We start from the raw sequence: 14202 nt of genomic DNA, 5'->3' as shown, positions 1-14202 counted from the left end.
TTGTATCACAGCCGTTCCACAATACGAGCTCGAACAGTCTCTGCATTTGGTACCGGGGTTGCGTAGACAAGAGCTTTCAAATGCCCCCGTAAATGAAAGTCAAGAGCGTTGAGGTCAGGAGAGCGTGGAGGCCATGGAATTGGTCCGCCTCTACCTATCCATTGGTCACCGAATCTGTTTTTGAGAAGCGTACGAACACTTCGACTGAAATGTGCAGGGGCTCCATCGTGCATGAACCACATGTTGTGTCGTACATGTAAAGGCACATGTTCTTACAGCACAGGTAGAGTATCCCGTATGAAATCATGGTAACGTGCAGCCAATCAGCTGCTGATAGTGCCTGCACACGCTGTACATGGTACGGAAACAACTGGTTCTCCCGTAGCACTCTCCATAAAGTGACGTGGTCAACGTTACCGTGCACAGCAGCAACTTCTCTGATGCTGACATTAGGGTTATCGTCAACTGCACGAAGAATTGCCTCGTCCATTGCAGGTGTCCTCGTCATTCTAGGTCTTCCCCAGTCGCGAGTCATAGGCTGGAATGTTCCGTGATCCCTAAGACACCGATCAATTGCTTCGAACGTCTTCCTGTCGGGACACCTTCGTTCTGGAAATCTGTCTCGATACAAACGTACTGCGCCACGTCTATTGCCCCTTGCTAATCCATACATCAAATGGTCATCTGCCAACTCAGCATTTGTAAACATTGCACTGACTGCAAAACCACGTTCGTGATGAACACTAACCTGTTGATGCTACGTACGCATGTCAACACAAGCACCGAAGTCAACATTAGCTTCCTTCAATTGGGCCAACTGGCGGTGAATCGAGGAAGTACAGTACACACTGACGAAACTGAAATGATCTCTAACATGGAAATTACGCGTTTCCGGACACATGTCCACCTAACATCTTTTCTTTATTTGTGTGTGAGGAATGTTTCCTGAAAGTTTGGCCGTACCTTTTTGTAACACCCTGTATATATATATATATATATATATATATATATATATATATATATATATATATTTCTCCTTCTATGAGTCGTCAGCCGTCGGAATGCATCGGTTTGTTTCCCATGGCGAAAAAACTGTGTTTAAAAATTGGTTTTTAAAACGGAATTTTACGTGCCCATTCGATAGAGCTGCTCAAAAGTAGTCTAGAGCGATGTTTGTATGATCGATATGTACTAACCGGGACAGTTAAACATGAAGAATAGCAACTACACCATAACGACAGAGAAGGACTGCTGCATGACTTGAGCAGTCAGCGTGGACCAGGACAATGCTGTCGCTGCAGAAATACTAGTTGTTCTTCGTGCTAAATTGAAATTGAATAAAATCGCAAACAGCTGGTAACTGATGGTTTACTCACAATTCCCATTTCTCTGTGTCGAAGCATCATACTACAGGTGGTATTGAGCAGTTGGGCCCAGATAAGCATCGATGTGCAAATTGAATGCAGATGAAGGAGTAAAAGTATTCAGAGTCCTTAAAGGGTTGTGAACCTATTTAATACAGTCACCAACAGGAAACTAGACCGAACCGAGATATAACATATCAGATTGTAAGGGACCCTACTTATAATAGCAAATCTAAGAAACCAGAACAATAGGTTAACAAACCGCCTAACCTGGCCTTAATGTACAGATATACGAACATTACATTCCCTACAGCTGGTTGTCGAGAGGGCCAAACACTGGAGCTGTTGCATTTTACTAAACTGGCGAGTATCGCAAAACATTACTAAAACAAAAACTGCAAATATCTACCGAAACATCATACAAAACGCACCTAATGACTTAGGTAAGAAACCCGGTTTATATACTAGCTGACCCGCTAATGCTTCGCAATTCCTAATATCTACGGGAATTGCATGTCGTCCTAATCTGGCATGTATCCCGGTATTATGTAAGGATGCAAATTTCGGCCCTTGTTGAGGCTTCTCCCTCTTCGAAAGTATGTAACACAAAATTATAATTAATCATAGAGAATATGTATGAAAAAGACTCTTTTGTTTTCGTTTTTGGTTTTTATTTGTTTTTTTTTTAATTTTTTGTACACACTACATCTACAGAACTTCAGAAAATAAATTTTTGGTTATTTGGATACTATTTGATGAGAGTATGAATTGGTTTTTTGAACTAAAAGTTCGGAAAACCCAACATATGAATGACCAGCCGAAGTGTATACAGTTAGTTACATGTTCCATGTATCATTTTGCACGATAGGTCGTGATGTTGTGGACCGAGTCATTTTACATTCACATTACAAATTAATTTGTACATATGATTACATTCTGAACATTTCTCACTTTTTAACCTCTTTTTACAAAAAGAAAAAAAAGAAGATATGTAGACGTGAGTTAGTAATTCCTTGTCAACCACGTTTTACACATTACAGTAACAGAATTTATTATAAAGAATAGAAAAAATTGTAAGGTAGAAGTTTCCTCTTTCAGGTTCTACTTCGCTGTTTGCTGGCCACACACACACACACACACACACACACACACACACACACACACACACACGCAACCGCGCGCGCGCGCACGCAGAAGTGTAAATTATATATATATATATATATATATATATATATATATATATATAGGGTGATCCATAAATGAGGATATACAGGCTGGTCCATTGATAGTGACAGGGCCAAATACCTCACGATATGAGCTTCTAACGAAAAAACTACAAAGAACGAAACTCGTCTAGCTTGAAGGGGGAAACCACATGGCGCTTTGGTTGGCCCACTAGATGGCGCTGCCATAGGTCAAACGGAAATCAACTGCGATTTTTTAAGTAGGAACCCCCATTTTAATTATATATTCGTGTAGTACGTAAGGAAATATGACTGTTGTAGTTGGACCACTTTTTTCGCTTTGTGATAGATGTCGCTGTAATAGTCACAAACATATGGCTCACAATTTTAGACGAACAGTTGGTAACAGGTAGGTTTTTTAAATTAAAATGCAGAACATAGGTACATTTGAACATTTTATTTCGGTTGTTCCAATGTGATACATATACCTTTGTGAACTTATCATTTCTGAGAACGTATGCTGTTACTGCGTGATTACCTGTAAATACCACATTAATGCAATAAATGCTCAAAATGATGTCCGTCAACCTCAATGCATTTGGCAATACGTGTAACGACATTCCTGTCAACAGTGAGTAGTTCGCGTTCCGTAATGTTCGCACATGCACTGACAATGGGCTGACGCATGTTGTCAAGCGTTGTAGGTGGATCACGATAGCAAATATCCCTCAACTTTCCCCACAGAAAGAAATCGGGGGCGTCAGATGCGGTGAGCGTGCGAGCCATGGTATGTATGGTGCTTCGACGACGAATCCACCTTTCATGAAATATGCTATTCAATACCGCTTCAACCGCACGCAAGCTATGTGCCGGACATCCATCATGTTAGAGGTACATCACCAGTCTGTCATGCAGTGAAACATCTTGTAGTAACATCGGTAGAACATTACGTAGGAAATCAGCACACATTGCACCATTTAGATTGCCATCAATAAAATGGGGGCCAATTATCCTTCCTCCCATAACGCCGCACACCACATTAAACTGGCAAGGTCGCTGATGTTCCACTTGTCGCAGCCATCGTGGATTTTCCGTTGCCCAGTAGTGCATATTATGCCGGTTTACGTTACCGCTGTTGGTGAACAACGCCTCATCGCTAAATAGAACGCGAGCAAAAAATCTGTCATCGTCCCTTAATTTCTTCTGTGCGCAGTGGCAGAACTGTACACGACGTTCAAAGTCGTCGCTATGCAGTTCCTAGTGCATAGAAATATGGTACCGGTGCAATCGATGTTATGTAGCATTCTCAACACCGACGTTTTTGAGATTTCCGATTCTCGCGCAATTTGTCTGCTACTGATGTGCGGATTAGCCGCGACAGCAGCTAAAACACCTACTTGGGCATCATCATTTGTTGCCGGTCGTGGTTGACGTTTCACATGTGGCCGAACACTTCCTGTTTCCTTAAATAACGCAACTATCCGGCGAACGGTATGGACACTTGGATGATGTCGTCCAGGATACCGAGCAGCATACATAGCACACGCCCGCTGGGCATTTTGATCACAATAGCCATACATCAACACGATATCGACCTTTTCCGCAATTGGTAAACGGTCCATTTTAACACGGGTAATGTATCACGAAGCAAATACCGTCCTTGTGGTGTCACCGCCAGACACCACACTTGCTAGGTGGTAGCCTTTAAATCGGCCGCGGTCCATTAGTATACGTCGGACCCGCGTGTCGACACTGTCAGTGATTGCAGACCGAGCACCACCACACGGCAGGTCTAGAGAGACGTCCTAGCACTCGCTCAGTTGTACAGCCGACTTTGCTAGCGAAGCTACACTGACAAATACGCTCTCATTTGCCGAGACGATAGTTAGCATAGCCTTCAGTTACGTCATTTGCTACGACCTAGCAAGGCGCCATTTATCCTTTGCTATTTGTATTGTGATGCCTGAACCATCAGACCGATGTACACCAATTATGGATTAAAGTTAAGTATTCCAGAAGCTATGTATTATTTTTGGCTACTATAATTCCTTGTCATTTTCCAGACCTCACGCCAGCCTGCGTGAGCTTAAACGCGTGCCTTTCGGCTTCCTCCAAACTCCGTGAATTGGCTAACAGTCCTCACTGGCGGAATGTTACGTGCTATTCCATTGTCATCTATCACAAAGAGAAAAAAAGTGGTCCAACTAAAACTTCATATTTCTTTACGTACTACACGAATATGTAATAAAAAATGAGGGTTCCTACTTGAAAGAAACGCAGTTGATATCCGTTTGACCTATGGCAGCGCCATCTAGCGGGTCAACCATAGCGTCATCTGGTTTCCCCCTTTAAGCTAGACGAGTTTCGTTTTGTTCTTTGTAGTTTTTTCGTTTGATGCTTATGTCGTGAGATATTTGGCCCGGTCACGATTAATGGACCACGTGTAATTTGTTATTCAGAAATGTGTAACTTACGTCCTAACAGCATATAGTTTTAGTTTCTGGGTTAGTGTATGGAAAACAATGATTCACTTAAAGTGAATGGTAAACTCGCTTGTTGGTATATGTGGTATGAGAGAAACATGTCCAGTTGCCCGTCTGTGAGCATAGTAGCTTAAGTGACGAAAATTGTGGCATTGCCAAGTATCGGATGATTCAGATTACGTAGTAGTATTTTAATCAAAAGTCTAAGCCATAGATACAACTTTTCTAATACAGGTTTTCTGGCCAAACCGATTGCGAGAAAGAAAACAAAAGAGCAGTGTTGTATATGCAATATTTGTTTGAAATGACGTGTACAATAGCAATAATTTGTCTAATGGTTTAAGAGCCCTGCTATCACATTTAAAACTGACTGCGAGAAAAAAAGAGAAAACAATATGCTATTTTTTACAGTATGGCACAGCGTTTACTTTCTCGCAGACGGTTTTGGTGGAAAGATTGCAACTTACTGTTTAAAAAAATATATCTGTTATAATGCTTCTCAGAGTATCATGTGAAAATTTGAAATATATCTGGTAAGAAATTTTAGAGATTTTTAGAAACAACGTTTCATACAAATTTGAAACATTTTAAACCGGCTTTGAATCATTAGCGAACTGATTTTGAAATTTACTGCACAGGAACCTGTCTGAGTTGGGTGAAGACTGGGCTGGAGCGGAGGACAACATAACGGTTGCCAACAGTGCAATGCATATGTCTGCACAGCCCGGCTCAGCAGGGCAAGAGATGGCGGAAGCCTTGATCGAAACACTGCAGACAGACTTCGATGGGCAGCAGTGGATGTACAACGGTGGCGGGCATCTCACGAGATTGCTATTTATCCGCTGCAACGTTCCCAGCGTAAGTTAAGTTGGCTGATCCGCCTTACACCTGTTTCGCTGTTATAACACACACACACACACACACACACACACACACACACACACACACACACACATACACATTGTTATTCTGCCGGGCGAATGGAAGTGCTCAGAGCCGCAACAGCCAATCTTGGCAGTGTGACAAAGAAGAGCTGCCGCCGTGAATTACCGTGAAATTCTTTTGAATATACTATTACGTCATAGTATAAAATATTAAAATGTTTAAATATTAAAATATCCTACGACTATGCCCTGAGGAAGGCCGCTGTAACATGGCCGAAACGTCGGATATTTCAGTATTTTAGCTTATTAATATTTTACAAGGCGACGCGGTGGTATACCCACAAGAATACTATGATATTACGAGTGACCGCGGAACCTTACGTATTTATACAACCGCAAAGAAATATATGAGGTTTGCAACTGGGAAGGAAGCCATAAAAGTAAATACATTCTGGGTCGACGCCACCGGCCTTGCCACAGTGGTAACACTGGTTCCCGACAGATCACCGAAGTTAAGCGCTGTCGGGTTGGGCTAGAACTTGGATGGGTGACCATCCGGTCTGCCGACCGCTGTTGGCAAGCGGGGTGCACTCAGCACTTGTGAGGCAAACCGAGGAGCTACTTGATTACTTGATTGAAAATTAGAAGCTACGGTCTCTGAAAGTGACGTACGGCCGGGAGAGCGGTGTACTGATCGGCATCCAGTGACGCCTGTGGGCTGAGGATGACATGGCGGCCGGTCGGTACCGTTGGGCCTTCATGGCCTGTTCGGGAGGAGTTTAGTTTTTTTATTCTTGGACGGCAGCACCGACCAGCTGTTAATTAGTAATGCTTTTCCAAGTACTGAAACACGACAGCGTCAGACAACTGTGGCCTAAGAACAATCGTGCAAAGTTCGTGGATGTTTGCCCTATTTACGCGGCTGCACTCTCGACAAAATTTTATCACTGTGAGTCCGTGTATTCGTACAGACGGCGAAATACAGCATAGGTTATTCCACGCAGTGGAGGGTGGAATTTTAATAGCTTCTCGCCAGAGGGAAAATAAGAGAAAAACTGCTTGTATTTAGTGTTGTACGGGAAAATGTTGCCTACAACTTCTACAAAAACAAGACTCCAGTTATAAGAGCGGAATGACAAGAAAGGGAGGTCATAATTGAGAAATGTGTAGGAAACGGCTGTAACCCATCCCCGATGTAATTCAGTCTGTACATTGAGCAACCAATGAAGAAAGCCAAGGAAAAATTTGCAAAGAGATATAATTTTAGAGAGAAGGAATAAATACTTCGAGGTCTGCCAGTTCCACGGTAACTTTGTCAGAGACTACAAAAATACTTGGAAGAGTAGATGAACGGAATGGATAGTATCTTTAAAAACGGTTGTAAAATGAAGATCAACTAAAGTAAAGCGAGGTTAATGGACTGTAGTTGAATTACAGCGTGGAATGCTGAGAGAATTGTATTAGCAAATGAGACACTATTTGAACAGCAAAATAACTGACGAAGTCGGAGTAGAGAGGATACATGGTACAAAGTGCCAATAGCAAGTATAGCGTTTGTGAAAGAGATCAATTTGTTAACATCGAATATAAGTTTATGTGTTAAGAAGTCTTTTCTGAAGCAGTTTGACTGGGGTGTAATCTCATACAGAAGTGAAACGTGGATGATAACCAGTTCAGACAAGAAGAAATTAGAATCTTTTGAAACGAAGTACTGTATAAGAATGCTGAAGATCAGGTGGGTAGATCTAAAGAGAAGGTACTGAATCGAATTGGGGGGGGGGGGGGGAGTAGGATATTTATGGCTAACTTGACTAAAAGAAGGTAGCAGGTGATAGGACACATCCTAAGTCATCAAGGAATCGTAAATTTGCTAATGGCGGCAAATGGGGGCAAAAATTATCGAGGAACAACAAGGCTAGAATACAATAATCAGGTTCAAATGGTTGAATGGTTCAGTAACTATGCAGAAACGAAAAGGCTTGCCCAGAATAGACTAGCGTGGATTGCTGGATCTACCCTTCTTCCAACTGCAGGTGACACCATCAACCATCGTGGTGTGTTTTGGCAGTTCATTGAGTAAGTGTCGTCAGATTAAGCATCCAGACGTTGGTTGGTCATTCCCTAGTCGTTCCTAGAATTGTTTTACGCCAATCAATGAACTGCGCTCGTGGGCAATCCTTTGCTGCATCGTGATTCTAAGTCCACTTTATCTCTGGGTCCCCTTACAAACTGCTGGGTCTGCCAGCCCAAAGATCAAATCTAAATACTGTGCTACTAGACAAAAGCCTCCCTGCACAGTACAATCAAATACCAACTCCATGGAGACTTTAGAGCTGTACAGTAAAAGTACCGGAGCAGTAATATTTATTTAACAGTGCAATTCCGTGTGAAAATGTACCATAACAGACTAGTGTCTAAGGTTACTAGACCAGATTTCTGAATGAGTCCATATACGCATATTATGCAGAAGACGTGATTACACATGTTGCACAATGGATCAGTACTAGTATAGCAACGGTATACATTTCAGCTGTCAAATAAAAGTGCTAGTAAATGTTTCTTTCTTGCTCCTTCGCCTTTGCATTCAGAACGTTCCCATGGTGATGATGCAAATCAAATGATAGAAGATAAAAGGCCAAATTGTGTCACTTAGCAGTAAGAAATGCTACTTCCGAAATCAATATGTCTATAATATATCTGTGATTTTTCGCATCCAAAGTTGATAGAAGGTGTTTTTTAATATTTAATATGTTAAAAAAAGCCTTTGAGACAGGGTTAGCGAATCGTAGAGTAAATTCAAATTAATATCTCTGCCTCTACAGACAGTTCAGTTGTCTTCTTCTTTACGGAAAAGGAGACAACGAAGACACAGACGAAAAACCAGTTCACATGTGTCACTGTTATACTGATAGAAAGGGTTCATTTAAATGTAAGAGGATGCATATGAAATAACTGGCAGAAGATGATTGAATGATAGAAGGTAACCAGGTTAAAGTAGCGTTTTGTGCTGTGTAAAATTATTTACTTCATCCTGCGAAGTTCGTATCACAGATAATCTTATCAGCCTCCGTCCCGGTATTGAAATTTCAGAATGTTCAGTCCCACTATGTGATAGAAAATAAATGAATAAAGAGACATGACAGCAAAAAAGGATTTGAACAAAGGTCTCTTTCTCACAATCCATTACACCATACAGGCACCAGATATACCACAGCTGCATGGGATACCCTAGTACGTCTCCCTCACCAGTACAAATTTCAGCTGACGCCCCAACCCATTGCTATTCCCCTTTTAAACTCGCTTCATTGTCGCCAAGGCTCTCCGATGTTGGAACAGCACCTTCACAATGAGCGGAATTAGGTTAATCCTGCCTGTAGGTGATGTATTAATCATATATAGTTAGTATTCCTGAGACATACTGAGTCTCACTTATCTATGATAATGATGTAGGGCAAAGCAATGAATTAAAATTTGTACCAGCATCAGAATTCGAACCCGGGTCTTCTGCTTACATGAGTTGGAATGTGTCTCAGTGAGCGAGAAGTACTATGGTACACATAGAGGTGTAACATCTATAGTGCAAGTGTGGTGTAATGGATACTGCATCTGTGTAGTAAATAAGAAACCCAGGTTCGAAACTTCGTGATGGTACAAATTTTAATTCATTGCTTTGGCCTACATCATTATCATTACTTCTTGTTTTGCTATCATGTCTTTCTTTAAATATTTATTCCTCATTATTTAGTGGGATTAAGCATTATAAAATCCCCATCACCTCTGTTCTTAAATAGGACAAATGTCAATTTTTTCCTTCAGAGTCTAGGAGTAATAATAGATGCAAATGTAAATTGCAATGAATACTGAACTGTAATATTCAAGAAGACGTCATCATCTCTTGATGCTCTACAAATGTATGTAAAGCTCTTCCCTCTTGACATGGAAAACAAACTTGTGAAAACATTTATACTTCCAATTATTGATTACAGCGATGTTATCATGCAAGGCCTTTCTCAGGAAAGCTCACTGCGCTTGGAATTGGTTATGAACACCTGTGTTCGTTATATCTGTGACGCAAAGATTTCCCTATTCTCTGTCTTCTTTACTGTGTTATCAATGAACACTATCCCTCATTCACCGTCCCTCACATTTTTTTCTCGACCTTAACGCTATTTTCTGAACAACACTGCAGAAACACCCGATCTCATCAGAGCAAAATCCTTTCTGTCTCACTCCATCGTTAATGACATGTCTATTAAAACGACAGTAAGTTTGCAATTGTCCTTGTACCTACTCATTGCCCTTGTACATCCCTCTTTCCAGTATGATGTTCCTCGTTTCCCAGTATTCTTAGCCAGTGTACTCTCTGTAAATTGCCTTTACCTCCAACTCGCTATAGAAGAAAACATCTGATTTCTATATCTATAAAATGGTTCAAATGGCTATGAACACTATGGGACTTAACTGCTGAGGTCATCAGTCCCCTAGTACTTAGAACTACTTAAACCTAACTAACCTAAGGACATTACACACATCCATGCCCGAGGCAGGATTCGAAACTGCGATCGTAGCGGTCGCGCGGTTCCAGACTGTAGCGCCTAGAACCGCTCGGCCACTCCGGCCGGCGATCTATAAAAGTTCTTCTCATATCTGCCACTATCATATTGTTATTCATGTCATAACAATTGTCATTATTAATATTGTTATCACTATTAGTGGCTGCGGCTGCAGTAGTACAGGTAACGCCAATATTAAATTTGTTAGGTCGCAGTTAGCATAATTCACTCACACTGCCATTTCAGGCACTGATATCATTTTAATACTAGTTGACGTATTAAGCTTGTTATTTCTTAGGGAACTATGGTGTATTAGATACTGTATGTGTGAAAGCCTAGTACGATGTAAGAGCCGGCCTCATGGCCCTAATCGGATCAAGTTGAAAACATAAAAAAATAAATTAAGTAATTAAGCTGACCTACCAGAAATTAAATAAGATTGATTAAAGTAATTATGAGAAGGTATGTAGCTATTCATTACAGACGAATGGAAAAACTGGTAGAAGCCGACCTCGGGGAAGATCAGTTTGGATTCCGTAGAAATATTGGAACACGTGAGGCAATACTGACCCTACGACTTATCTTAGAAGCTAGATTAAGGAAAGGCAAACCTACGTTTCTAGCAATTGTAGACTTAGAGAAACCTTTTGACAATGTTGACTGGAATATTCTCTTTCAAATTCTGAACGTGGCAGGGGTAAAATACAGGGAGCGAAAGGCTATTTACAATTTGTGCAGAAACCAGATGGCGGTTATAAGAGTGGAGGGACATGAAAGTGAAGCAGTGGTTGGGAAGGGAGTGAGACAGGGTTGTAGCCTCTCCCCGATGTTATTCAATCTGTATATTGAGCAAGCAGTAAAGGAAACAAAAGAAAAATTAGGAGTAGGTATTAAATTCCATGGAGAAGAAATAAAAACGTTGAGGTTCACCGATGACATTGTAATTCTGTCAGAGACAGCAACGGACCTGGAAGAGCAGTTGAACGGAATGGATAGTCTTGAAAGGAGGATAAAAGATGAACATCAACAAAAGCAAAACGAGGATAATGGAATGTAGTCGAATTAAATCGGGTGATGCTGAGGGAATTAGATTAGGAAATGAGACACTTAAAGTAGTAAAGGAGATTTGCTATTTGGGGAGAAAAATAACTGATGATGGTCGAAGTAGAGAGGATATAAAATGTAGACTGGCAATAGCAAGGAAAGGGTTTCTGAAGAAGAGAAATTTATTAACATCGAGTATAGTGTCAGGAAGTCGTTTCTGAAAGTACTTGTATGGAGTATAGCCGTGTATGGAAGTGAAACATGGACGATAAATAGTTTGGACAAGAAGAGAATAGAAGCTTTAGAAATGTGGTGCTACAGACGAATGCTGTAGATTACATGGGTAGATCATGTAACTAATGAGGAGGTATTGAATAGGATTGGGGAAAAGAGAAGTTTGTGGCACAACTTGACTAGAAGAAGGGATCGGTTGGTAGGACATGTTCTGACGCATCAAGGGATCACCAATTTAGTATTGGAGGGCAGCGTGGAGGGTAAAAATCGTAGAGGGAGACCAAGAGATGAATACACTAAGCAGATTCAGAAGGATGTAGGTTGCAGTAGGTACTGGGAGATGAAGAAGCTTGCACAGGATAGAGTAGCATGGAGAGCTGCATCAAACCAGTCTCAGGACTGAAGACAACAACAACAACAACAACAACAACATGTAGCTATTAATGGTTAGACGTCACATACTCAAACGTTGTGCTACGAGCATTGGAGAATACTAAAAAGACAAACATATATAGATAATTACTATTATTTCTTTTCAAATGCTCCTAATCCCGTTTGAAGCTGTGTTCCCAGATCCTCTGTCTACTCCGTGGTCCATATCAGTTTTGTAACACGTTTAACTGCCTTTTCTGGAGGGGAACGGGGGGGGGGGGGGGCACGGACCATACACTATTTCATGATAGCAGAGTGGATCTTGTAATCAGACGTATTGGAGAATAATTGTGACAGTCCGATTCGACGGGTTGACGGGTTCCCTTTCTATGTGGTCCCACTGGATAGGATGGTTCCCGCACATAGAACCCGTATCTGCCCTGTAGATGAAAACGACACAGCAAAAGCGTCAGGTTTTGTGGCATCGATGCGTCCTCTGAGATGTGCCCGTCTTTTCAGGTTGTGGCCATGACGAACTGCCGTGGGTTTCGAGTTCTGGCGACGGAGCTGCTGTTCCCGGTGCACTACTCTCACTGGGAGAGATACTTCTGGGAGGAGGAGGCGGAAGGCGTGCTGGCTGACGCGCGGAATGCTTACGCAGTGCACGTGTGGAACAAGTTCAGTGGCGAAGCCGATATTGTTCCGCAAAACTCAGCCTACGGGATGCTTGCACGCCAAAATTGCCCAGACTCCTTCAGTGCCGCCGAGGGCAGCTTCGGATAATGACTTCTCTTTTTATGCATACAGTGTGTTCTGAGTAATCGTCGACGCTAATGCTAGTTAACATTACCCAGTGCTATTTTGATATCACGATGTAGACATACAACACCTACATGAAAAACGTAGGACTCGAACCCGTAATTTGGGAAGTTATGTGATATTTGCACATGTGCCCAAGAGCTGGAAATTGCAATAATTGAAGAACATATCTGTCTCGAGGCTCAAATCCAGTGTCCGTCAGGTGAAAATCCCTATAGGAGGGGATTTGGACAAGTGAGTTTCTTTGAAAATCTCGCCACATCGACGGAGTTAGCCTAAAAAAAAAAGAGGCAAACTAGACGCCGGATAGAAGAGGATGAACCATCACAATTAATTAGAGTCTTCTCAACTAATCGGAACCAGCTTCTGAATCGCCTGTTACTGCCCCATTTTTACTGTTACATTTTTTTAACCAGATCTAACAACGAGAAACACCGCCGTCATTTACTAGAGATGTTTTTAAAGATTTCGTTCTGTAGTAATAATTTGTGGCCAATTATCTCTTATAAGTTAGACTTTTCAAATGGAGTTTTGTGAAGTGTCAGTGACTTGTGTTCAGTTACTTATTTACGGGGACTATGTTATCAGTACGGAAACTGACCAAATAGAAATACGATTTGTGATAAAGTACTCTGTACTCTGTACCATTCCAGACTCACTTTGGAACGGAAGTACTTTATCACAAATCGGGCCCAACGAACATAAAAGAATATTTAGATTTGTCGTGCAGATTCATATCATTCACTTTTGACTGCTAAGAAGCGGGCTATTAGGCTATTATGTGATAAACAGTCATGTCGCCCTAAATTCTGTATAAGTGACTCGTGTGTGGCAAAACTCAAAGTTCTAGTTCAGTGATCACCGGTTGTGGATACGTGAGCACTCTGACACTGCAATGGTGTGGACGGGCCGTGCGCACACATTTTACGAGGAGTTTTGGTTGTTACGTCTAGATCTAGAATTCATTGATATTAGCATAACTCAAAATTGTTTAATTGGGAAACAATTCTAATAAGTTTGTCTAGCACTTCATGATAATAAATAAAACACAAAGACGTTACCACACTCATATTAATAAAATCACCCACTTAAATCTTTTGTTTTCCTTGTCAGAGAGAGAACTTCCTGAACGTTCCCCACATAACCAAACTATAACGTTTAGAATGGTTTATTTTCATTTTCACATATTTTATACAACAACACGGAATATTATTGGTTTTCCATTTTTTTACTGAATGCAGGAAAGGGATCCAACACCCATTTTG

General features: G+C 41.3%; 1 protein-coding gene across 2 annotated transcripts in view; it reads left to right on the top strand.

Moving 5' to 3' along the window:
• LOC126161577 (lactosylceramide 4-alpha-galactosyltransferase-like) overlaps window positions 1-13997 on the top strand; it is a 150410-nt gene extending 136413 nt beyond the window's left edge. For both annotated transcript variants that reach the window (XM_049917518.1, XM_049917519.1), the window contains exons 4-5: window positions 5670-5889; window positions 12638-13997. In XM_049917518.1, coding sequence (XP_049773475.1) covers window positions 5670-5889; window positions 12638-12901 — 484 coding nt within the window. In that variant the 3' untranslated portion in view covers window positions 12902-13997. The remainder of the gene's footprint in view (window positions 1-5669; window positions 5890-12637) is intronic.
• The last annotated feature ends 205 nt before the right edge of the window (window positions 13998-14202 follow it).

Source organism: Schistocerca cancellata, chromosome 2 (assembly GCF_023864275.1).
Source record: "Schistocerca cancellata isolate TAMUIC-IGC-003103 chromosome 2, iqSchCanc2.1, whole genome shotgun sequence".
Lineage (NCBI taxonomy): Eukaryota > Metazoa > Arthropoda > Insecta > Orthoptera > Acrididae > Schistocerca > Schistocerca cancellata.
This window is presented reverse-complemented; position numbering and strand designations above follow the sequence as displayed.